Here is a 25,352-nt window from a genome sequence, read left to right as displayed (position 1 = left end):
GCAAATTTTATTACACGCCCGCCACGCCCCCGCCTGAATCCGCCACTGCTAACCTTTGGCTCTTTTATACTGCACCACTATGTTGTTATAAAGTGCTGATGTCAATGCTTCTCATATAGCAATCGAAAATCGACTACGATTTTGATTTAAAGGCCTGTTAAGGACTTCATGTTAGGTTGAATTTATAAACGTAATTTAAAAAAAAATATCTTCCGTAGCATTATATTTCGGCTTTAAACACAAAAACACCAGTTTTAAATATTGTAAATTTCGATATGCTGTACACGTGTTTCAAGGTGTAACCTCTCATCAGCAGCATTAAAATCAAATATGTAGGAAGATCATAATCAACATATTCGGTGTATACAAGAAGTACTCATAACCAAATCTATCAAAAGAGGAAGCCAAATTCATCACCGAGAGGTTCTACCATATGCAATGCAAGGAATGATGCCTCGGTGTTTTACGCGTTTTTAAATTTGGAATACTGTAAGATTTCATAAATATGGTAGATAAAATGTGATATTATTCGGGACTACTGGGTTGGTGAATACCCTCGGGGACCTCAGGTTCACCAGCAGTGGTATCGACCCAGTTGTTCTTAAATTAAAAAAATACTAGTTTTAAATATTGTAAATTTCGATATGCAAAAACTTCCACGAATTGCTACAGTATATGACTATAGCTTTTCAGTGACCTCCTAACAGTTTATCCTTTTACCAAAACAATGATACATTTGACCACCAAATGAAAACCTCTTTTATCACTATACCAATACCAATATATGACTCTCACAAAGTTGGACTCAGTATGAACCATTATATTGTAATTTAAAGTCCATTAGATAATAATCTAGGTTAACAGGCTTTCATAAAATATCATGGTTTTTATTGGAGTCCGGTTGCTCATTTAGGTTTGCTTCTTTGTTCGTATTATTTTAGTTATTTCATGTAATTGCTTGTATGTGTCTCTTTTTCCTTTCTAGTCTTTATCTATAGATTAAATTCGTTTGATTTCCACTCAAATCTAAGTCCCCTTGATTTACATTTTTTTCTAAAATGTAACCTTACACTTAAAACGTTGTCAATAATTCTGAATTTAATCAGTGAAAATTGTAAATATTTGTTTTTGAAACAAAGGAATAATTTACATACCTTTCTTAATTTGTTCTGGAATACGTATGTAGGTAGTAGTATTCAACCACTTTCATATTTTAGTATGTGAACGGATGTAGAAGGATAGACTCGATTAAGTGAAGAATAAAGACCTGTATTTTAGCAAGTCTGAAATGAACCAACAAAAAGAGACAATTTCGAAAATATTTCCTTCTTTTTTAGTCGGAAACGCCAAACCATTTGATAAAATTTGATTTATGTAAGTTAAGAAAGCTTCGTTTTGAAGCAATTATTTGAAGTTGCATGGGGAAATCGGAGAAAAAAAATCATTTTTTAAGATCTAAAATTTGCTCATTTTTCAAAATGTTGTACAAGTTCAATGTTTTATACCGTAAACTATACTTCTATTGTCAAGCTCTACTGAATCTAATCTTCATTCATTCAATTTTGCAGAACAAAAAACGAAAACAAAAAAAATGCAAAGTCTATGGCCAAATTAGATTTCTTTAAAACTGTGCTGTTTTGAGATATTGAATAAAAAATATGAAAAGAAAAAAATTCAAAGTTAAAGTAAAACATTAGTTATGACCTCAAAATAACAGCCGTAACGACGTCAGTACTAAATCACCTACAACCTAAATTCTAACTTCTGCTCTTCTGCTAATTTGTCAGGAATTCAATCTGTCACGATGCATGAAAACAGGTTATTTTCTCATGAAAGGCGAAGAATGCAGCAACATATCATTTTACGTTATCTTTACCACAACAGCTGTGTTATGCGTGTCTGACGCGTCCTAAAAGACGAGTATCAAACGAACTGGCAACAAATTTATGAATCAAATGCATGTCATATCAGCGTACATGCAGTGAAACAGTAGTCATTCATTCCATTGAGAGCTAAATATTTTTATACTTTGAGGTTGAAGTGACTTGCGATATCTTCCAAATATCACAGCTTCAAAAAGTTGAACATTGATATTGAAACTAAAATGACCAACTTTCTTGGCATATAATTTGTCTTTTTAAAGCTTAACAATCTCAAGTTAACGACTTAAATAGAATTGTATTAACAATTGTATGTACAAGAGTAACTAAAATGGTTTTCAAAGATTCCACATTTAGTTACGCTTATAGAATGAATGTAGTTTTACATTCAGATATTTTCATTAAGTTTTAAGTTGTCATAAACTAACACAATATCTCAAACGACTTTTACATTTAACACTTAAAAGGCACAATCAAAGTACGGAATTGAAGTATCATTTACAATGAAACACATTGATTAAAATGCTCTGCACGTACAGCCAAAGGAAGTAAAGAATATCAAATGCATGGCAGTTCTACTGTGAAAAAGATCGCATTCTCCCCTCACATGCAGACTAAAACAAACTTTTGTTCCTCTAAATTTTCCTCTTTCCATTTTGTGAAGAGCGTAATTGAATTTAACATAAAGATTACGCAATAAATCTTCCTATGCTTTGATAAAAAAATATTCTTTTTGTAAACGACGTAAAATACAAATGAGCATGCCTACTAGGGTGGTTACCAATGAGTCTTGACCGAGATGTTTTGTTTTGTCTTTCCTGGTATAAATACCTTTACTGTTTAAGTAATTAATTTCATACAAAAAGTAATAAAGTGACAACGTCAGTATATTGGCTTCTGAAACAGAATTATGTTGTTACAAGATTAAAGTCATCACTACAAATGTAATATATGGTTCGCTATGGTGTATCCATCTTTACCCTAAGAATCGATTTGCTCGCTATGTAATAGTTTTTCTTTCCTTTTTCGTCTACCTTAGACGTGAAATTTTAAGTGATTCGGCGGTTGTTTCAAGAAAACAGAGGACGCTTAACCCTCCGGTGTACCTGATCCTTCTCCCAATTGTTATTGAAATCAGGATTGTTCTTTTACTTTAGTTACCTTTTACGTGTTATTTTGGTAATTTCAGATTCTTTTTTGTGTGTGTCTATACTTCCTGTCTTAACTTCATTATTTGAATAATCACACTTCATATAAAAATCTACGTTTTCCATTGGTTTAAGAAGATGAACTATTCTGGTATACCACCCTTTTGCAAGTGCACCACCTTCATAAGCAAGTTCAGGAGGGTAGTATACTTGAGTATACCACCCGCTCGAAACGTATATTTTTCTTATCCTTTTCGTTGCCCATTTTCAATACTACTGCCCTAAACAAAAAAATCAGACGATAGTTTGCAAAAATAAAAAGGAAAGTAAAATGTAAATGAAGAAATGAAAACACAACAATTGTGCAAAGGATACCTAGCTGAAATCAAAGAGTAATCAAGGGAATCTAGGTTCTAGCGGAATTCAAAAGAATGCAATCCAGAGACAAAGCCCAAACATGGAAAACAGACATACAACAACAAAGAACATTAAATAATTAAAGTAATACATACAATGTAACGAAAGCAAATGAGCAACTCGGACAACACTCAAAACTGGGAGCATGGACCCGGTGCACCTGTAGGATAAGCGTTCTCTGCTTTTCTAGAAACACCCGCCGAGTTGCTCATCAAAAGTCAAGTCCGTGGTAGACGAAAGAGGAAAGGAAAACTATGACACGATGAACAAAACAGTTTTCATGGTACAGATGGATACGTCGTAAAAATCCACGAGTTCATGATGGCGACCATAAAAATTCTGTAGTGATCAATTCAATCTTGTAGCAATATAGCTGTGTTCCAGACGTCTAACTATAAGAAGTCTAGCGCGATACAAAAAGTCAGCGTAGTTACGGCAAGCTCTGGCATAACGTATGAGTTGTGATATGAAAACTCCATGTGCAGGTGCTGTAGGGATGTTGCCACAGATAAAAGGAAAGTTGAAAATCAGTTCTGCTGAATGTAAAGTCTTCACATTTGTCGTAAAGTTTTGTCAATACTTTTCCTTTACCATCGATCTCTAAGTGTCAAGATATAAGGCTGACGATTACATTAAAAAATGTGATTCATGGATAAAGACCAAACATGGAAAACGGACATACACACACACACACAAAATAGAACATAGAAAACCAGGGTAGACGGAAGAAGAAAGGAAAACTATGACACGTTGAACAAATCAGTATTCATGGTGCAGATGGATATATCGTAACGAGTTCATAATGACCATAAAACTTCTGTAGTGATGACTTCAATCTTATAGCAACAAAATCTTGTTCCAGAAGCCTATAACTTATTGTAAGAAGTCTGGTAAGATTCAAAACGTCTGCATAGATACGGCAAACTCTTGTATAGTGTATGAGGTATGATATGAAAACTTCATACGAAGTGCTGATAGGATGTGGCGAAAGATGGAAGGAAATTTGACAATACAGAATGATAAGTCATGGGTTTTGTCGTATAATTTGGTCAATAGTTTTCCTTTTACATAGCAAAGACGAATGAAAATTCGCCAGTTTCTACTAAAGAACAACTCATCAAACTGTTTATAGAATCCGTGGAACACGAACTTCAGTATATTCAGTATGATATAACACATACTGCCTGCAGTTGAACGTGGTATAGTAGATCACTCTCAACTGCAAGTAGTATGTGTATAGTATCATTTTTATTTCTCTTTTATTGAATGTAAGAGAAATATTGAATGTTGGACACAAAGTTTTAAATATCAAAAAAAGTATTGTCCACACCTAAATGTATATAAGAAAGATTAACTTTTTCCCGAGAAGGGAAAAAATCAAGAAAGTTACGGATACGCAACTATCTGAAAAATGAGTAGACATTGAATGATCACAAGTGCACATGTCTCCCTAGCAAAATTAATTTATGGGGAAGGACGGAAATGACGAATAAGGAAATGTATGATGAAATGAGATCTCTGAAAAGGGATGCAAAAAGAGATATCAAATTCATGAACATGCAGTTCACCAAAAACCTTTAAAAGTACTATGTTTATGTTTTATTTAGTTTATAACAAGCCATTTGAATAGTTTACTTATAATCATGGTTTGTTATTGTAACGTCATTCACGTCGATTGGGCTGCAGTCTAAAACTTAAAAAATAATACTGCATTAATTACAAACTAATTTTAAATATTCTTTTTAAACAGGCTGTAGGAAATAACATTGTTTGGTTTGGTTTACACTAGTTCTTATCACAAATATACCCTGTACCCTGTAATCAGATGAAGCTCGTATATTTCCGGATTTTTTTTTCTTTGCCGGTCCGAGTTTGACTTTATCGTTAGAAATTGCTTAAACTTCCTACGAACTTAGCTTTTGGAAGGTTATGTTGATTTGTGGACATTAAAAATGCTGGGTTTGCTTTTAAAACTTTCATAGTTCGAATTACTCCTAGGTCAATAATTTGTTCTTCTCGAATTTTCTTTGATGCCTTCACTATGCCTTCGGAACATTCTCGAATTTCAATCAGTACTTTGTTAGATTAAAACTACCCAATTAGTGATGTCTTATATTACCTGTAATTAACTTAACTTTTATTACCCAAACTCAAATAATGTCTGACGAGTTCGAGTTAGTGACGGTTATTCTCTAAGATTTATTACCGAATGGACTGATAAGTCGGTCCGATTATTTGAGAAATTTAAGGTTATTTATATTGATTCTGTTGGAGATCAGTTAAATAATTTGAATTGAGTTCAAGAAATCTTGTGTGTTCGAGTCATCCGAATTCGAGCCAGTTATTTTCGACTTTATTTCGTACAACAAGTAAATGAATACAACAACATCACTTAATATCTTTTTTCCAAGTCGGTCAACACAAGTTTCTAATGACTGGTAGATGCTAAATTAACACAAAACCAAAATAATTGGGTCAAGAATGATCAAGGAACCAAGATTGGAGTTGTATTCAAAAGAATATATTCTAATGATAAAGACCAGAAAGAAACAGTAGACACTCACAATATAGAAACGTGAAATAACCAAAATAACATATAAGAGGAAACAGAAGTACAAGCAACCCGAACTTCACTAAAACCTGGGAACATACACCAGGTTCATCGGTAGGGTACCGTCCTCTATTTTCTAGAAACTCCCGTGTTGCTCATATCACGTCAGGGGTAGAGAAGAAGAGGAAAAAAACTATGACACTATATTAAAGGGTATAAGCACTTCTATAGTATCCTTCCAGAAATAAATGCCCTTTCGTTGAAACGTATATTGATATATATATATATATATATATTTTGTGATTTTAATTAAATATAAGCCTGTTTCCAGAAGTTGAATCCGTGATACTTGTAGCGGAAATAAATTGCCATTTGTCTTGTTAAGGTCTAGACAATTGTTATATTTATCATCAGTTAATGAAATCCGGTGTCTTTTTACATAACGGCTTAATCTCATATCTATTGTAATTTATCACAAATTAGGACATTGTGGTATCATTTCTCTAATTTATGCGGTCAACCATTCAGTGCACAATGATGATTAATTCCAAAATTAAAATCATGGAAAATCTGCAGAAAAGGGGCGCAGGTAGAAAACAAGGAGTTATGAGGAGTCCCAGAGTCCCCTTGTATTGCAATAAATTAAGTAAAACATTTGAGTAAACAATTCACGGCTATCTACATGTAGTACTTTCTAGTAAGAGGAACATTTACCACTTTTTAGTTTAAAGAGTATATATTTTGCCAGATTTGTTTTACTCGGCTTGATTATGGATTGGATAAGTGTTCAGTAATTTTATTATTACCCTTATTGTATGTAGGCACAAATGAATACACTGTTTTGTAATGAAGTACAAATAATGGTATATTTTATGAGGTACCGGTCTTGCATTGCATATCCCTGAGCGAGTGTACGTTAAAACATGGAAGGTATACAAATATAGTGGGTTTTCTGTTTGTCTCTGTACAAACTTTTGTTTTGTCAAAATATATGAACATTTACGTATAAAATAGAGTAAACATAACACTATATAATAACATTTGTTTTGTTCAGAATTTTTTTCATTATAACATAAAAATGTTCCTCTGAAAGGTTGGTTTGATGAGTGCAAAACGAAAGTGAAAGTAGAGAAAAAGGATATTTATAGTTCAACACTACTTTTCTGTCCGATCGTCGTGGACTCACCCTATATGTTTTGCAACAAATCAATTTTTCACATGAAATTTTCCTTAGAAATGATACATCAAATTTTCTGCACTATATGTTTACATTAGGGCGGTTTATGGTATACTTCCATACCTTGCCCGTGCAGCAGCAAATCTTAATTGCAACACTCAACAAAAGATTTAATCATATTTTATTTTCCTTTTATTAATTGTTAAATGTTAAATTGCAAAAGAGAATAGACTTCTATGCACTTAGAAAAACTTATCACTTATGAGGCATATAAAAGAGCTGTATCAGTGTTCTTTCGAATTTCCTTTTTAATTTAAATAAATTCAATCATTACTACAAGATGTACTGACCACTTAATTGTATTTGTTATCCTTGAAGTATCTATATTCTCTAATTATTTTGTTTCTTTCAGAAATTGTAATAATTTAGTGTATATTGTTCCGAGCAGATATTATATAGCACGATCATGGGATAGCAATATGATGCTCTTCGAGGATAACATTTACCAAAATGCAGAAACTCTTTCTTTGTATGGTATTGAATATTTCAGACATTGGTATGTATTTGTGTAGATATGTGTAATGTACAATACATCTTTACTTTATTTTATCAAATATTGAAGTAATTGTAATATCGACCAAAAAACGTCATATCTTAATTGGATCAATATACTTATTTATTTCCCTATTGTTTTCCCACTTCGCTATAATTTCTTTAGTTACTTTTCACTAGCATGAATTTCATTCATTTAAGAAGCTCAATAAGGATAATCCCGCTCCACCTAAATCCCAGTAACCATACGGGCAAAATAAGATCATAATTAAATATTGTTCGCCAAACGAATCCCACGATATGACATACCTATATAAGCCTTCTGTCAGAATATCAAGTGACTTCAATAAAATAAGTATTTGAAGAGAAATATTAACAAAAAGTTACGGGTGGACGAAATAACGGACTTACAGATATAACGACAATATGACCACTAAATACCACAAAGCGAGGAAAAATAAAACATATGAAAGACAATACATCGGTTCTTTGAAGATAACCTTTTAATGTCTCTTTGGTTTTAAATGCTTTCCTGGGCTACTTCAGGAGATTACAAAGTAAAATGAATGATTACGGTCACTGAGTAAGTACATAAACCACTCATGAAGATAATTATTCTGACAATTGCATATAATTCATGTTTTGTGACACTTTGATTAACTCTGTGGTTCCCGTTGACATATTTACTTCTCATCTAGAAAACCACACATCCAGATTAACAAACAGTATCTAAAGTAAGTTGTTTAATCTAGAAATGAAGGTGTTTATTGTTTTGATGAGGTCTTCGTAGCACATACGAAGAACTCTGACAAATGATATCAAAAATGTTTGCCAAGAACTTATAAAACCGAAGCTTTCAGTGATTTTATAAGCATGCTATTTTGTATGGATCATCAATCAAGACTTACAACTGCGGTAGTGCGATAACTTTTAGCATCTTGGTAGTTGAAAGAGTGAACAGAAACATTAGTATATTAGAAGAAGAACTTAAATTGAATTTGTTTCGTACATGTAGACTAGTTAATCAGAAAATCATATGTCATGTCCAAAACGATATAGATGTCAAAAGAAATCAAAATGTAAATTACTGACTGAGGAGATTTATAGATAAATAAAAAACGTGTTATCTTCATATGCTTACTAATCTAGAATTTTGATTGCTTTTTTAGTATCAAATTAGTGATCATTTGTCGTTAAGAAGTTTGACTTAGTTCTACCATACAGTAAAAATGTCTTATTTGAATTTTAGGAATTTGAATATAAGACGTTCACGATGATTTTCTTCTACAATCGATCTAGCCAGATTAAAAAAATTATAGACTTGGATGAAAGACAATAATAAATTGCTTATACAAACGTTAAAAAAACTACTACATCTACATTACAAGTACATTACAGGTAACTTGTAATAAATTAATTGGATTTAGAGAAGAGTAATCAAGGGAATCAAGGTCATAGCGGTAATCAAAGAGTAATCAAGGGAATCAAGGTTATAGCGGTAATCAAAGAGTAATCAAGGGAACCAAGGTTATAGCGGTAATCAAAGAGTAATCAAGGGAACCAAGGTTATAGCGGTAATCAAAGAGTAACCAAGGGAACCAAGGTTATAGCTGTAATCAAAAGAATGTAATCCAGGGACAAAGACCAGACATGGAAAACAGACACACACAACAAAGACTATAAAGTAACTAAAATCATACATACAAAGTAACAAAAGCAATTGAGCAACTCTATTAATTCTATTAGCAAAAAATGTGAGTGTCAGTTCCTTTCTTTTCACATCACCATTTATACAGAGACAGTTGTCCAGTGTTATTATAATACAAATGAAGCAATAACTAATTCTTACATATCAACTTCACATATAGTGTGGTATATGGTATTTATTCTTTGTTGTATATTTAAAATTTCTGCCATGGTCGAACGGTACGTTTAGGTTTATGTACTATTGCTTAATGGACTTTACGGTTATGATCCTCTAAAAGATTCCAAAACATTAAGTGGATAAAAATCAAATACATTGCATTTCATTCATCGTATATAGTGGGACTTTAATAAGACAAAATTGTAATGATTCTTTAGACTTGCTGTGAAGTTTAAATGGTTAGCGATTTACTTTTGCAGAGCCATACTTGTAAAACTACTTTGACAATATGTTTTTGATAGGAACATATATCTTATTTGCTGTTTTTTTTTTTTTTTTTTTGTTTTTTTTTTTGTAATTTTGATATTGATACAATCAGATTATTAACCTTAACAAAAAAAAAAACAGCAAAATCATAAAAAAAAAGTACAGGACAAAACCGAAATCATAACCTGAAAACAAAAAACGCTGACATAATAATGTATTTAATCATGAAGGATAAGAACAGAATACCGAACTGATGCGCTCTAGGCAAAAGACAAAAGGAATATTCAACAAGAAACTCCGTATAACAAATAGCAATATCAGGGTAAAAACTGGAAAGTTTGAAACAACCGCATTGGTGCTGACTTGGAACAGGCATTCTAAAAAACAAGAATTCCAAATCACATGGCATTTAAATGTCCCATTTATTTATTTACAATCTTGACAAAGTTATAAATAGATCACATGATACATGTAGTTAGGTGTGTTTGACTTTTACCTTCAAACGATTAAACGGAATATGTAGTACGTAGTCCGATTTTCAATAAGCTTTACCATACATGTAACGTCTGCGAGACTCGTAAAAAATAATAAAGGACATTACAAAAAGGAGCGACGACTCGGTTGAAAATTCTTGCTTTGCAAGTGCAATATTTTCATTTATATTTAAGCAGCAAGCAAAATCAATATTTCTATTTGAAAATCTTTCTTTTTAATTAACGGGGGAGTTTTTTTTCAATAAATGCATAACTTGAATAATTTTCCCCCCAAAATTCCAACCCCATATCTCCCTTTCCCCTCGCTCTCAAAATGGTCAATAACACCTCGCAATACTTTAATTTTTTTTTTATCCCTTACGGGCATCTCTAGCAACATCCATTTCAGTTTTGGCATATCAGATCAATCTGTACATGTACAGATACCGGAAACATTACAGTTCTCCACGGATGGTGGGAATATTTTACATATATCATGTGACGTAAACAAAATTCAGACGAAAACTGCAAATTACAAGCAAGAAAATGATTGCCTTTCCTATCTTAGAAAAGCTATGCTTCGATTTTGATAATACAATCGGAGTTATATTTTTTCCAAGGCGGATTAGGTTCTTTACAACAGCAACAGTGTAACAATGGAGATACACGTAAACAGAACTACATCCACGTGTTTTCCGTAACATTCACTTCAATTTAGAAAAATACTTGCAAACTGTCAGATATGCTGAATTTATTTTTACTGAAACGTTATCTTAATCTGTATTTTTTTTTATTTGTTTGATTGAAGGAATGAGAGAGTAACCAAGGTTATAGCGGTAATCAAAAGAATGTAATGCAGGGACAAAGACCAGACATGAAAGAGTAATCAAGGGAACCAAGGTTATAGCGGTAATCAAAAGAATATAATCCAGGGACAAAGACCAGACATGGAAAACAGACACACACAACAAAGAACATAAAGTAACTAAAATCATACATACAAAGTAACAAAAGCAAATGATCAACTCGGACTCCACTAAAAATTGGGAGCATGGACCAGGTGCACCGGTAGGGTAAGCGTCCTCCACTTTTCTAGAAACACCCGCCGATTTGCTCATAAAAAGTCAAGTCCGGGATAGACAAACGAGGAAAGGAAAACTATGACCCGTTGAATAAATCAGTTTTCATGGAGCAGATGGATACACCATAACGATCCACGAGTTCATGATGACGACCATAAAACTTCTGTAGAGATGACTTCAATCTTGTAGCAACATAACCCTGTTCCAGAAGCCTATTTGTTAGAGTTCTAGCGCGATACAAAAAGTCTGCGTAGTTTCGGCAAGCTCTGGCATAACGTATGAGTTGTGATACGAGGAAATGTCTCCGTAAGGACAGTCACTTTATGTTACTTCCGGGACATGTTTTCGTTAGTATATTGGGGAACCTAAAGGGAAATTAAGAAAGTACACGTAATTTAACAGTAGAGCTCACACCGCTTCGCGGGGCTCGCTATTAATTACTTTTATTTGTTTTGTTTTTTTGTTATGTTTTGTTTTTGTTTATGTTTTTGTTTTTTGTAATACAGATAGTATTATACACAAATGATAAAGATCGTGCAAAACGAAATATTTCAATATGTATCAAACCTTCGCTTTATATACAGAATTCCCGACTCAAACTTTTCTGATTACCCAATCCATGTAGAAATGGGCTTTGCTTATTTGTTCATTTTACATTTCCTTTCAATTTATTTTGTTTATGTTTCAATTTTATTTTCTGTTTTCACCGCTGTTACCTTTACTGGAGGAAAGATGTGTTTGTTTACACTTTGTAGTTATTATGACCTATCGACTAATTTTGTATTGACCATTCAATTATCATCATCTATCTACCATCTATCCTTTAATGGGGAAGTTATATGATTAGAGATAGAATTTCCTAATTATAAAATGTTACTTTGCACTATATATCGACAACCGATAATTTTCTGTTTTGGGAAAATTTTCAAAATTGTGTTTAGAATACAATAAGTTTTTCGTTTTATGTTGTGATAGTAGGTGATCTTAATGTTGATTTTCTCTCTAATCGAAATCATAAAATACATGATAGTATGCGATTGAACGGTCTTACGAATACAATCAAGGAACCAACTAGATTGTGTGACACACATCATTTGTTGTTGGACTCAATACTTGTAACTGAGGATTGTAATGTTCTAGATTCTGATGTCATTTAAGTCGATAGACAATATAGTGATCATGAAGCAACTATTGTTTACTTAAAGAGTCCGCTTTCCCTACCAAAATCCTTTCAAAGGATGACTTAGGACTATAAGCATGCTGACGTCCAAAAAGTGTAATGCATCTGTTTAAGAAGGGAGATAAATCGGAAGTTTAAAATTATAGGCCAATATCATTGTTATCATCTGTTGTCAAGGTATCATCCTAAAACTATCGAAGATATCTTGAATTTCGATTTGGAAATTTGGATTTGTGGTCTCGTAAATGGTTGATGAAATTCAATTCTCAGAAGACAAAGCCATTGCTTACTATTAATAATGATACAGAAGAAACGATATCAACTTATTATTTTAAGACGAAACAGTACAATTTGATTCATCGCATAAGCATCTAGGCATTACTTTTGACTGCAATGGTAAATTTCACATGCATATTGTTAATATTGCTCAGTCTGTTAGTAGAAAATTATGCGTCCTTAAGAAGCTTAAATATGTGTTAAGTAAAAATAATTTGACTCATATATATTTGACGTTAATTCGACCTGTAATGGAGTATGCGTGTGAAGTTTGGGATTGTTGTACAGAGCTAGAATCTGATATTTAAAAAAAAAAATACAACTAGAAGCTGGCAGGATAGTAACAAGTTTGCCCCTGTTTGCCAGCGGGGAATCTCTTTACTTTAAAACCGGTTGGGAACGGTTAATTGATAGGCGAAAGCATCGACGCCTCAAGCTTTTTTATTCTATTCATAGTAATACTGCCCCACTATATCTTATAGATCTATTATCTCCATTAGTAAGTGAAGTAACACAATATAACCTGCGAAACAATGATGACTATGGTGTACAACAGCATTGTTTGGCTAGCACTTGTAAATCAATCTTTTTCAACACAATAAGAGAGTGGAACTTACTCAATTAAATTCTGACGTAAAACATTCCAAAAGTTTAGGCATTTTCAAAGAGCGGATCAACCAACCTATTTCAAAACCTCCCATTTATTAATAATTATGGTATGAGAAAGATAAATATAATTCATACGAGACTTAGAAATATATGTAGTTCATTAAAAGCTGATCTCCATCGAGTCAATATGAATAATGATCCGTCCTGTAGCTGAATCACACAATTCTTAGACGAACATTGTTTGGCCAGGTTAATCAATATGACATTTCCAAATCATCTGATGAAACAATAACATTTTATAGGGGAATTCTTGTGTGTCGTGCCCGGTCTTTACAGGGGTGCCCTTCAGGTATACTGATTACTAGAAAAAAAACACGGTAAATGGTTCGTCTAGTGACAAATATGCCCGTGACTGATATGTGCTACAATCATTCATATCTGATGACCTAATTGGTATTGATGATATTTTCAAACCCGATAATAGAAAACGAAAAAAAAACAGTCCCAGGACTCTACTTTTACTACTGGTTCCATAATTTCGATCAAGAGCCACACTCCAGTCGGTGTTAAAGAGACTAGTCGAACTCGAAAAAAGTGAAAAAGATCATGTAAAAGAGATAGACTCGCTAAAACGAAGCAATCAGAATTACAAAATGATCTAGCAAAAAATGATGAGAAACTAGACAATCTCCGTATTAGCTACGAAAGGAAGTGCGTGCAATATGACTCAAACTTCAAACTGTTCAGGCAAAAAGCCAATGCAATTGGTGAATTTGATTACAATGAGTATCTCACTAACGTTAAACTTTCAGATGCTGAATCTTTACGTCACAGTAAATTGATACAAACTATTCAGAAGAACATGTCCGATTTAAAGTCTGCGCGTCAACAATCGTACGCATTAGTTACCCACCGAGTACTCCAAAAAACAACCGTCGTGAGTGCAGCTGACATTAATATTGACCGTAACATTGTTCAACGATTGACGAATGTTCAACCAAGCGATCAGTCTGCTTATAACGGCAAAGCGACAAATGGAAACACCACTGGCAATATTAGCGTACGAATAAGTGAACAAGTGAACTCTTCTAACGAAGGTAATGACTCAGCAACAGATCAAAGCGTGCATGGTATACGTTCTGATCTTGACAAAAACGCGACATCGGTTGACGCTACATACCAAATTCGTCGTAGATTGATGGCAAAACTGAAGAGATGAAGTCACCTGAAGATGATATGTTCTTTTCCGGTGTAAAAATACGTCGAAAAACACCACGGTTTTTTTTTATCCGGAATTGACTCAAAGTCAGCGCGTGAGGTTCTAATTAGAGTCCAGACATGTAGATGTTACATTCTAAAATTGTTTAATAGACGCGAACGGCAGCGTTTCATCTCCGCTAAACTTCATGTTTCTGAAGAAAGTGCTCATATTGTAAAGGGAAATACATTCTGGCCCTAAGGGGTGTCTTGTCGCTAATGGTTAAGTGAAAGAGATTAGCAACAGAAACTCTCTGATGATCATTACGAACATGTCGATGGCGCAAACTTCTTCAACCAATCATGATTAGTTACATTTTATTAAACTTATTATTAGTGATTATACTTTCATTCATATCAGTCATGTGCAGTCTTACGATTGTGTCATGGAATGTGAGAGGTATCATGTCCTCAACAATGTGCTTAAGTGAACTTATAAATTTGACACTGTGTGATATTTGCATAATATCTGAACATAAATTGAAGGAATCTTCCCTAGGTTTCATGCATAGCTTAGAAAATGATTATTGTTGTATTGCTAAGTCTGCTCATTTACCACCTGAATACAAAGCTTATCATGGGAAAGGTGGAATAGCAATTTTGTATAAAAGTTCTCTACAGTTCTCCATAAATGAAATTTACGAAATATACTCCGAGAGGATTGTTTGTATTGAACTAAAACAATCAATTATCTAGCCCTCTGTACATTCTAGGTATTTATATGCCATCAAGTGAAAGTATTGATGACTATGTCACGGTATTGAACTCTATAGATGCATTATATACGTATTACAGAAACAATGGTAATGTCTTGATTGGGGGTGATTTTAATGGTAGTTAATTAGAAAAAGATAGAGATGTATCAAACTCAAGAAAGTCTAAAGAGTTATTGAATTTTGTTAGTAGGCATAACTTGTTTTATCCTGAAACAACATTAAATATAAGGACCCAAATTATACATTTTATATAAAGAGGTCAATGCTAGACTATATCCTATTTGACGATGTTGTACAAAGGCAGTTAAGGTGTTACGAAATCCTTGCGGAAGGGAGCGTAAACTCTACATCAGATCATCTTCCGATTGTAATATCGATTTCTCTAGAAACTAATCCTTATATAATACTAGAGCAGTGTAATAAACTTCCGTCCTGGCACCGTGTAACAGACAATCAAAAAGAACAATATCAGTTATACCTTAGCGAACCGTTAAAAGCACTATCCAGAGACATTGAAAATACATGTAGTAATACTGACATTGACTCGTTTGTATCTATTGTGAATGACGCTACTGACTCAACCATTCCGAGAAATGTCTTTAATCCTAAGACCAAACCTTATTGGACAAACGACATAAAAGAAGCACACAAGAAAGAACGTACGATGCGTAAGATATGGGTTTCCGAGGGCCGACCTCGCGGTACGCGATTTGATAGTTATAAGAACTACAAAACTGCTAAATATGACTTTAGAAATAAACAATTAGCTGCATGCGAGTATTTCGATCAAAAGTGCTATGATGACTTAAACAAGTTTGCATAATGTGACATCCGTATGTTCTGGAAGTCTTTAAAACGGTTTACGAAAAAGAGGTCAAATATATATCCAGAGATCGTCTATAACGATAAACTATGCAATACCCCAGAATCCGTCTCAAATGCTTTTGCGCCGTATTATGAAAAGGTATATAGTGGACATAGTCGTGAAATATTTGACAATAACTTTAAAAGTGAAATTGAAACTAAATACCTTGATATTCTAAAAACATCTTGTGACAAATTTGAAGTCTTACCTGATGGTGTAATAACAGGGGAAGAAGTCTGTGAAGTGATATCAAATTTGAAGCTTAAAAAAGCCCCAGAGCATGACAGAATCCAAAACGAACATTTAAAATTCGGCGGAAATAAAATGGTCCAATTCTTCTGTACATTGCTGAATCGCATTGTTCTCGATGGTTGAATACCAAAACGATGGATACTCGGACTGATAGTACCGATCTACAAGGTAGTACTAAAACCAAAACTGCACTCGAAAGTTATAGACCCATTACGTCCCTTATTCTTAGTGAACATTTTACAAACCCCCAACAGCAGCGATTTCAAAAAACACATTGGCTTTTCCACTGCCTAATTAATTCTGCATGAAACTATTTCTCACAATGTAGAATTGTCAGGTAAAGTGTATGTAGCATTTTAGATAGAAGCAAGCGTTTGACTCCGTATGGAGAGTAGGATTAATGTATAAAATATATAGCCTTGGCATAACCAACAAAATTTGGTCTATTATAAATGATATGTATACTGATACATTTAGTGATGTTATTGCTAACCAGTCACGTTCACCCTTTTTCCCGGATTCAACAGGGGTAAGGCAAGGGGGTGTCTTGTCAGGTTTCCTCTATTTAATATTTATAGATGAAATGTTATCTAAATTAGAAAACTTTATCAATATTACAGGAGTATATAATGTTGTGAATTGTTGCCCTGCATTAGCAGATGATGTATCCTGCGTTAGTCTATCATCTTCCGATCTTCAAGAGATGTTAAATGTATGTGCACAGTACGCATACAAATGGCAGTTCCGTTTTAATCCTGAGAAATCAGCAGTATTTCAATTTTCGAAATATCCCTGCACCCAAAAAAATATATATCCTTGGAAACTAGGTGGCTTCTTGATTCCTTTACAGGATGATTATATTCACTTGGGAGTTCAAATTAACTGTACATTTAAATCGGTCGAACGTATATCAAAGGCATGTCGGAAAGGGCGTAATGCTTTCTTTGCACTGAATAAACTTAATGATAAATCTGTAAATCCGAAAGTCACGGTTAAATTCTACAATTCCATAGTGTTACCATCTGTATTATATGGTTGTGAAACATGGACTAACATTAAATCTTCAGAAATATGTAATCTGAACCGTTTCCAACATTTCATAACGAAGCAAATTCTGGATTTGAAGCCGAGGACACGATCTGATATGTGTGAGAGTCTATTAGGACTACGTCCGATTACTGTTTCCATAGAAAAAAAAAGAAACGACTGTTTTCTCCAAAAGCTGATATCATTAAGTGGCATTCATTTAACTAAAAAAATATTCCTTATTCGACTCTTTTCTTCTTTAGCTGACTCTGATCGCATTGGTCTTGGTTTTGTGCCGGATATATGTAATATATTATTCGAGTACGAACTTCATGGTTACCTAAAGGACTATTTACTCACTGGTGTATTCCCAGCAAAAACTGAATAGAAAAAAAATTATGAACAATTCGCTCTCCACTGTACAAGATGACAAATGGAACCACCGAACAAATGCCGATAATGACTTTCGAAGATTTAAACGCGTAATAGACTGTGTTGAATTATCCCCGTTCTGGAATTTAGCCAAAACAAAGTATGATATTAGAAACTATTATTTTGTGATTAAACTTCTTACAGACCCACCAAATATTATAGCAGGCTTATGTGTACTATGTAACCATATATTCAAACGTATTTGTTCATGTGATATGCAAATGTCCAGCAACGCTTCTAATTCAGGATATATTTTGGAGCCTACTAATTAAAAAAATTCCGCTATTTGTATTTACCGAATTATATGAATATGACGAAAATTCGCTGTTCGTACCACTACTTGGAAAAAATGTAGTATTTGATTACGTTGACCCTTATGACTTTATGAGACTTTGTCACTTACACATCGTTCAATGCCTAAGTCACTACAATAAACTCTTGAGGGCCGGAATGTAAATACGCTAATGCGGGAATAACTTAAAGTATTAGACTAGTAGAATAGAATCACTGATGTCTTCTTTTGTGTATTGATCTTACTTAAGTATTTGTATGTATTCATTACTTCTTATATTTTCTGTTTGTCTGCATGATATGTATATGTAATTGTTTGTATTGTCATATCTGTTGTAAGAGGAAATAAAGTTATGAATGAATATATATGACCACTGAACTATCATAGGAATCTTCATGCGTTGGCTTCTAAACCTTTAATATACGCCATAAAATTCAACTATTGAGATGAGTGAGTAAATGAGACAAAAATGAGACGGACGAACAGCATAATTGACTTTCTGGTCGCTATGGGATTTTACAAAAGGTTATCAATTGAACAGATAGGGATGCTTGATGAGTTGTGATAAGAATGGTTGTTGATAAATAACTCCCTTGTTCGTTATAGCCTTCACCCGGCAAACCATGTCAATAATATATTATTTTGTCATAAACTAACACTGTTCTGATTGACACTCCCGCACCTCCTCGACAACGGCAATTTCTTTTCGAAAGTTCATTCAGATACGATTTTCTAAATGTCTAGCTTTGACAGAATTGAGTCGATTGACCAATAAAACACAATTAATGAAGAAAAACTATAAAAAAACGTGATTTATTTATTTTATTTTATTTTATTATTATTTGGTTTTTTTTTTTTTTTTTTTTTTTTGGTTTTTTTGTGATTTGATATTTTCTATTTCAAGTCATATCAGAATAGTTGACGACATTTAAGTAAAAGATACTCGTTAATACCAGCATGATGTTATAGTGAGTAATACTATTTAAAACTCATATAAAATTGGGATTAGTAGAAATGACGATCGAGTTAATTCAAAATAAATATAAGAACAATAAAATATGTAAATGTAGAATATTTCTTTTAGTCATCCAGTGAATATAGTGAATCATGCAAAAAGTCCATTTTTCGTGAACTTACTTTCGGAAAAGTGATCAGTCTGTTTCAATAAAACCCAATACCAAACTGTGCAGGCGGTGTTGCCATAGATGTCACAGCGGTACGAGTTCGAGTCCCGCGGAGGGAACGACCAAAAATTTGCTTCGCAAATTTGACAGCTCTAACATCGTTGGGAATTCTTCAGACCCTTCTATAAGTTTACGTTATCTTCCTTGTATCAATTTGATCCGATGGAGCAGTGTAGCGAATAGTGTCGTCACATTCTGAGACGTTGTATAATATTGATTTGTTGTGACATGCATTATTAATTTGATCCTCTACCCTACATAATAACACCAAAGATGAACTGTCCCGTACTACCATACATCGTGTACTAAGTTACAGCCCTAGATTAATCCTACGAGGAGGAATGACCCGGCCAGCGAAAGCTATATTTTATATAGCCTAGCTGGCCGAGTGGTCTAGGGCGCTGGACTTAGTGCAGGCGGTGTTGCCATAGATGTCACAGCAGTTCGAGTCCCGCGGAGGGAACGACCAAAAAGTTGCTTCGCAAATTTGACAGTTCTAACATCGTTGGGAATTTTTCAGACCCTTCTATAAGTTTACGTTATCTTCCTTGTATCAATTTGATCCGATGGAGCAGTGTAGCGAATAGAGTCGTCACATTCTGAGACGTTGTATAGGTATATATATATGGCTATATAAAAATATAGTTTCCGCTGGCCGGGTCATTCCTGCTCATAGGATAAATTTAGGGTTGTAACATAGTACACGATGTATGGTAGCAGTATGCTACACTGCTCCATCGGATCAAATTGATCAAATCGATACAAGTAAGATATGTAAACGTATAGAAAGGTCTGAAAAATTCCCAACGATGTTAGAACTAGGAGGAATGACCCAGCCAGCGAAAGCTATATTTTTTATATAGTCTAGCTGGCCGAGTGGTCTACGGCGTTGGACTTTGTAGGCGATGTTGCCATAGATGTCACAGCGGTACGAGTTCGAGTCCCGCGGAGGGAACAACCAAAAATTTGCATCGCAAATTTGACAGTTCTAACATCGTTGAAATTTTTCAGACCTTTCTATACGTTTACATATCTTCCCTGTATCGAGGAACAGTGTAGCGAATAGAGTCATCACATTCCGAGATGTTTATAAATTATATATATATACGTCTAGATAACATATTGGCGACGTTTTAGTGGAAACAATTTTAGAGTTCTCTATGTCTAAATTGTTAAAACTATAATTATTAAAATCATGCTTTACAACGTCCAAGGGCAATTACGTTGTCAGTATAGAGTACCGTAATTGAGACTCCGGAAGTTATATCCAGAAGTTGAACGAACTGAAGGATGGAGTCAGTAACGAATTTGTATTTATTCATTGTCATTTTCTTTGCCATTGATGCAATTTATAACTGTGTAACTAGCTTTACCTAATCTACATCAACAATAACAGTGTCTCTGTGGTCTTTATAATCATTATCTGATAAAAGGAACCACCGGAAAAAATGGTACGAAGAAATGAATGTCCATGCTTTTTAATTCCTCAATTTCAGCAAAGGGTCATACAGAGTTTAATTGCGTATCTGTAGAAACCAATACTTGTATCTTATTGAACATATATCACTTTTCTTTTCATATAGAAAATATTATAATCGTTGTCTTCCCGTAAATTGTAACCAGTGTTTCGTGTCTATAACCAAAATGACATACCATGAGTTTTTGACCTAGATAAAATACATTCATATTCTTTTCACCCACACACATCAATTTAGAAGTAAAACCAAGAACTGACAATATGTTTGTCATGTTACACAACTAAACAGATACATATTTCTCTAGAGTTACATTATTAAAAGGTTCGATTGTCGAAAGTTTGTTTCTTGATTACACTGACATTGATGAGTAAAATGGTTTTGGTATCGTATTTGGTCATTTTGATTAAAATCTATGTATGTGAACCGAGAAACTATCTGTTATGAAGGACCTTTATAGCTGAAATGATTCACTTTTATGTATATGGCAGTATAATATCTTTATTTTAGACCATTTGAAAGGGAGGTACTAGAAATAAAAACCTGAAGAAAATTACTGTAAAATTACTTTTCATAGAACTGTTTGATAAGTATGTGATTATCGAAAGTAAATCGAATTAAAGGTGAAGGGGGGATATAAATAAGTCTCAATTTCAACAGAGAATTAATCAGAGGATATTGAAAGATTTAAAAGTTGAGAAAACATATTGATACACTTTTGATAATACTTTCAGTAGTTATATTTTCAAATCTCTGCAGTTTTTGTAAAATGACGTATATTGTGGCGCTATTATGTCGTTACTTCAATGAACCAATGCCTCAAAACAATTTTACCTAATATTTATACGTTTTACTATTTTGAGAACAATTTGTATAGTTACAACATAGTTGATATTTTATGACAATTTCCTAATGACCCTTCACCTTCATTTTATTTCACCAAAAACAGTTCTGAGGTCGTTGACATCAATGTTAAATGTTAGACTAACTTGAAGTTACAACTTTTTTCTATCCAAAATAAACATCAATGTCCCAAAAATCAATTTCGAAAATGTTATTCAATCTTATTCTTGGAAAACATATCAATTTGACAAATTTAAAAAAATAAAATTTCGCCTTAAAGCCTAACTCTTATATTTTATTTGACAAACTAGTTCGCTTACTAGGATGATTTTCATTTGATTTGGCGAAAGAGTTTCACGCAACAAATGATAATTTAATAGAAAGACCTGAGAAGTGTGAAATTTAAACAGGATGGAAGATATTGGAAGAATTAGCCATTACAAAGTACGTTTTAAGTAGCTGATATTGAAAGGCAATTCAAAATGAGAAAAATATAGAAAAGACAAATCTCAAAAAGAAGGTGAAATTCTGAAAAAAATCACCAAAAGATCATTTTCTAAGAATTGAGTTGGGACGCATTGAAGAGTATTTAAGTGATGACATCGAATCAAAAGATCAAAAAGTCATATCAGGGATATGGCGAGTGCCGATTGGTTCTTTTAAGTACCATTCCTTATAGAGTACGGACACAGCCTTTGGTAGGGATGTTCATTTGTGTAGAAAAATAACACCAAACAAACGATGCTTTTTTTGGTCTACGTATGATATATTTCTACGTAATAGTAGTCTTCTTTATTCAAATATGTAATTTTGTAAAAAACAAACATATACATTCATATTCTACTAAAATCACCATAATCAAACCAAATTCAGAATAATAACTCATGAAAAGTGCCAGTTTCATATATATATATAGAGAGAGAGAGAGAGAGAGAGAGAGAGAGAGAGAGAGACGTCACATTTAAAAAGGGCTGAAAAATTTTCAACGATGTTAGAACTGTCAAATTTGCGATGCAAGTTTTGGTCATTCCCTCCACGGGACTCGAGCTCGTACCGCTGTGACATTTATATAGCCTAGCTGGCCGAGTGGTCTAGGGCGCTGGACTTTGTGCAGGCGGTGTTGCCATAGATGTTACAGCGGTACGAGTTCGAGTCCCGCGGAGGGAACGACCAAACATTTGACAGTTCTAACATCGTTGAAATTTTTCAGACCTTTCTATACGTTTACATATCTTCCCTGTATCAATTTGATCCGATGGAGCAGTGTAGCGAATAGAGTCGTCACATGTGTGTGTGTGTGTTCATCTGGAAATTATAAGAACCGAATCACAAATATAATTAAGACTGATTATGTAGTCTGAATTGGAAACAAGTGAATTTGGTGGATTTTTGACATGCATGACTCACCCTCACCTTCTATCAGATTCCTATAAAGACTGCTAATTAAGAAAAGGCAGACTGAAGTGACGATAATGATTTGGTCTGTGGTCAGTTGTACCATGGAGTGACTACATGCATTTGGTCTACCAAAGTAATGTTAACTAAGACCAACTATGTCGGTATTAAAAACTTGTCAACGCTTATGTTCATAACAGCGACTTCACATAAAGTTTATCTGTTTAATTGATTTGACTTAAATAACAATACAAACGTTTACAATATTACAGCTTTTGTACATACACATATTTTTGTTAAGTTATTTGTTTCGATATAATCATATACAAAGTAGCAAAAATACTTTGTATAAGCTTGATTAAAATTCAATACAACCTCTTAAGTCTTTTTAGAATGTAATACAAACCTGTAACAAATGGTAATATCCGGTACCTCATTATATTCTAGAACTCAATAAACAGCTCGATTTAAAAAAAAATAAACATATGTATGCTTAGAATATTATGTTGAATCTGATGAATATAATCTTGCTTCTTTGCAAAAATACAAACAGAACTTGCAATTGTTGTAGTATTTCATATGCAGAACTACATCTTGGAATTAGCTGTGCTCAGACGCTAAGCATTTGTCCTTACGACACAATATTGAGAGGAGAGTTGTTAAATTACGCTTATTTTGTGCCAATATCTGTTTTCGTCATTTTTGACATGTTCCAAAACACCGAAAACAGTTATGCAATTGCAGACATTTATTTCGTCAAGAATATTTTGACCATTACAACACAACTTCTTAAAAGAAAGCAATTCGCCCTTTCTCCTGAAAGACTGAAACAAAATTCAGAGATAAAACACTTACCTTGTAGGTAACGTATCAAAACGCACATGACTGCTCCAAATATGAAGTTCCTCAGCAACATGGGTACAAGTGTAAACGGCATACAGAAAATTGCCAACAAAAGGTCACCGACAGAAAGATTTAACAGGAACACGTTAGTCACGGTCCGCATCCGGAGGTTCCGTATTATTGTCAGTATTACGAACAAATTTCCGAACACTGACACCAAAAACACTATACTGTACATGGAAATCCTTATTTCTCCACTAGAATCGAACGAAATCGACCTAGCTCGGTATAATTTCGTACGAGTACCATTGGTGTCATTTAAGTAAGTGAAAAACGTCGTCCCGTTTTGAGTTGACATCTTTGGACACTAAAATGTTCTTTTAAAGAGTGAATTGAAGTCTCAGCTATCCAAAGGAAATGTATTCATTGATGGATTTATTAAATCGATATCTCATCTCCTAAATGTCACATCAGATTCCCTAAGTTTAGAACCTTTGCCCATCCAAATTTATTGTACAATGATTCCTTTTGTTGAAAATATTTATACATAGCTGTCATTCAACATGACAATATTTTTTTCTTATACAGTTGCATTGCAACATTGAGCGGCTTAAATTAAATCGTTCTCGTGGTAACATATTCCTCTGTGACATCTTTAAGTACAGAAAAAAATAACTATCTATATTTCACACAGTTTTTAATATTTTTAACACATTTAGTTGAGTGATGAATTATTGAAACATTTTCTCATTCCAATGATGTTAAATCATGCTTTTATATCACTGCCAACAGAACTGTGTTTATGATGTGTTTATGTTAGCCTCTTGCAGAAGGGTCATCTTAATTATCAAATGATGATAAATGTTGCATGGTACATGGTATCAGATACTTTCAGAGAACATCGAACCTTAGTTATAATGTAAGGTGTTTTGCCTTATACATTTAAGCTATTGAAATCGAGGTGTTTGAAATATTTTATCTTTGAAAATGAAATCAAGCTAACCAAATTGTAAAAAATTCCTACAAATTAATACGAACGGTAAATGGCATCATACAAAGAATAAGAAAGAAAAAAAACAACAACAAAAAGAAGCATAAATTTACCGAAAGGAAAGATGGTAAACAGACTAACATACAAACCAAAAAATATACCATTTAATTCAATGAACGTACTAAAGTTCGAAAATGAGATAAGTATATTAAGCAATATACACGTTGTTCATAAGTTTGTAGTATCAACCGTATTTAATTACCCTGTCGTACGTACAGATTGTAATTACCCTGTCATATGTACAG

General features: G+C 33.5%; 1 protein-coding gene across 1 annotated transcript in view; it reads right to left on the bottom strand.

Annotated features, from left to right (window-relative positions):
- Positions 1–24,840, bottom strand: part of LOC148604148 (cholecystokinin receptor-like) — a 101,450-nt gene extending 76,610 nt beyond the window's left edge. Inside the window, exon 1 of the mRNA XM_088549855.1 lies at positions 24,069–24,840. Coding sequence (XP_088405981.1) covers positions 24,069–24,414 — 346 coding nt within the window. The 5' untranslated portion in view covers positions 24,415–24,840. The remainder of the gene's footprint in view (positions 1–24,068) is intronic.
- Positions 24,841–25,352: the final 512 nt, after the last annotated feature.

This window comes from Perna viridis, chromosome 10 (genome assembly GCF_037379345.1).
Source record: "Perna viridis isolate PV_CMFRI_1.1 ecotype Kerala chromosome 10, ASM3737934v1, whole genome shotgun sequence".
Taxonomy (NCBI): domain Eukaryota; kingdom Metazoa; phylum Mollusca; class Bivalvia; order Mytilida; family Mytilidae; genus Perna; species Perna viridis.
Note: the sequence above shows the minus strand (reverse complement) of the source record. Positions and strands in the feature narration are given on the sequence as shown.